General features: G+C 42.8%; 1 protein-coding gene across 1 annotated transcript in view; it reads left to right on the top strand.

Moving 5' to 3' along the window:
• Positions 1–2,500, top strand: part of LOC125041099 (ryanodine receptor-like) — a 173,633-nt gene that overhangs the window by 118,128 nt on the left and 53,005 nt on the right. Inside the window, 6 exon segments of the mRNA XM_047635851.1 lie at positions 121–136; positions 139–496; positions 722–859; positions 1,840–1,992; positions 2,130–2,245; positions 2,349–2,500. The exon segment at positions 2,349–2,500 is cut by the window's right edge and continues 3 nt beyond it. Coding sequence (XP_047491807.1) covers positions 121–136; positions 139–496; positions 722–859; positions 1,840–1,992; positions 2,130–2,245; positions 2,349–2,500 — 933 coding nt within the window.

The following is a 2,500-nucleotide window of genomic DNA, read 5'->3' as shown; positions in this document are numbered from 1 at the left end:
AGAGAGAGGTAGGGAATAAGGAAGGAGTGCGTAGCGAGAAAAGAAGAGAATGGGAGTTAGGGAGGATTGATGAATGGAAACAAACCCATCACTAAAGCACGCGTCTCTTTCTCCCCACAGCCCCACCAGTGGTCTCGAGTCCCAACACGTCCCTGAGGATCCACGCCCTCAAGCTCTCAGACATCCGTGGCTGGTCCATGCTGGCTGAGGACTCGGTGCCCATGCTCGCCCTCCACATCCCCGAGGAGGACCGGTGCATCGACATCCTCGAACTCATCGAGTACGACAAATTACTTGCCTTCCACACGCAGACGTTAGCCCTATATTGCGCTGTGTGCTATCAGAGCAACTATAGGGCCGCCCATACGCTGTGTTCTCACGTGGATCAGAGGCAGCTGCTGTACGCCATGCAGAGCGAGTACATGTCGGGCCCGCTCAGGATGGGCTTCTACAACCTCGTCATTTCTCTGCATCTGGAGAGTTTCGCTTCTACGATGTAAGTAGTTTTACGCATTTGTAGTAGTGTTAATGTCCGCCTGTATTAAGTGGTAATAATCGTCACCATCTTTAACAACACAATCTATATCATTATCATTATAGTTATTGTGATATTGGTGATAATGATGATGTTTAGTATCAATCATAAATACCATTGTAGTTAAATCAACAAGACTAGTTAAAAACTAAGACAAAGAAACTGACCCAATTTAACCTTTGCTAGGGAGGTGACCCAGAACGAGTTTATCGTGCCACTGAGCAGCGAGCTGAAGGAGATCTACCAGGAGGAGGGCATGGGCAATTCCATGTCAGCCACACACACCGAATCCGTCCGACCTGTCATGACCATGTCAGATATTTCGTACGTACCCTCGACCCCCTGGGACTTTTTTTTCATTATTGTTTTTACTTATTATTGTCATTATTTTGGTGCTGAGTATCCCGGCCTCTAGTCAGTGAATTCTTTGTCATTTACTTTCATGGGTTATATATCTCTGGCCATTTAGCTTCTTGACACTTGTTCTTTAGACGCTGAGTATTCTTAGGCTGTTGCCATTCCCAGTCTCATTCCCTTGGTACTTACTTTAGAGGTAAAGAATAAGAGATGGTTAGGAATATAGTGGTGTAAATAAAAGATGATTTTGTAATGATACTATATTTTTTGATGACTAATTATTCTGTTTAAAAAGGAAGTTAGGGGTAATTGTTAGTTTTGTTTTCCCTTATTATTTTATATATAAAAAAATATATATATGAATATATATATATATATATATATATATATATATATATATATATATATACGTATACACACCTACATATATATGTAGATTATATATATATATATATATATATATATATATATATATATATATATATATATATATATGTATAACGCTTAACTGCAACCTAAATACCCTTAACGTTTGTTTTTTTTCCTCTTTTATTTTATGTGTTGTTGCTACCCACAATCACCGACAACACCCTGATGCCCTGCCTGCACGCCCCCTTGCCGGTAACCCTTGCCGGTAACCACCCTGTTCTCCTGCAATTCGGTGGTCTCTCCCATGACTGCCATCGAATGCCATAACTGCTGTGGTGGGGAAAAATCATAATGCTTCGGACGGCTGGAATCTCAACCCTTCTGCTCTGCTCCTTCCTCTCATAACACTGTACTCCCGTGCTGTGTTCCTCTCTTTATTCGCTCGTTCGGTTCTCTTTATATTTTTTTTTCATATACTTTCCTATCCTTATTTGGCGAACCTTTAGTAACCAAATTAACGCCGATAACATATCTGTACACTCAATGATTCACGCCTCATGTGGCACTCCCCGTCCCAGTGCCAACATCGAGACGATCAAAGGCCTCTCATCACCCTACTTCCCGCTCGACGTCGCCCGCGAGTTCGTCATGACTTCTCTCAACGAAGCCGTCAACACGAACCAGGTGCACAACAGGGACCCCATCGGCGGCTCCAACGAGAATCTCTTCGTGTGAGTCTCTAGGAGTTTTGTTATTTTTTGTATCATTGTTGTTGTACGACGGATCTTTTTTTCTCTTTTAATGTCGAGCTTTGTTGTTTATTTTTGGTGATCGTCCGGGGTTGTGATTGCATTTTTTTTCTTCTAAGGCCGCTGCTGAAGCTGGTGGACAAGCTCCTTTTGGTGGGCGTTCTTCAGGACGAGGACATCACGAAGCTCCTCATCATGATCGACCCTCAGACGTGGGACGGAGAGTTCGACCCCGGTGAGTCAGATAATTGTAAACTGAAGAATTAGGGACTATATATATAAGTTCAATTTTTTTTCCTACTGTTTCCCCTTTGCTGATGCTTTTGTTGTGTTTTCAGAGGGCAAAGATGAAAACAGGAAGGGTATCGTACAAATGGAGATCGCCGAGGGAGTAAAGTTGCAATTGTGCTACGTCTTGCATCATCTTCTGGACTTGCAGAAGCGCCATCGCGTTGAAAACATCATCGCATTCGCGCAGGATTACGTTGGC

Source organism: Penaeus chinensis, chromosome 30, assembly GCF_019202785.1.
Source record: "Penaeus chinensis breed Huanghai No. 1 chromosome 30, ASM1920278v2, whole genome shotgun sequence".
Classification (NCBI taxonomy): domain Eukaryota; kingdom Metazoa; phylum Arthropoda; class Malacostraca; order Decapoda; family Penaeidae; genus Penaeus; species Penaeus chinensis.
This window is presented reverse-complemented; position numbering and strand designations above follow the sequence as displayed.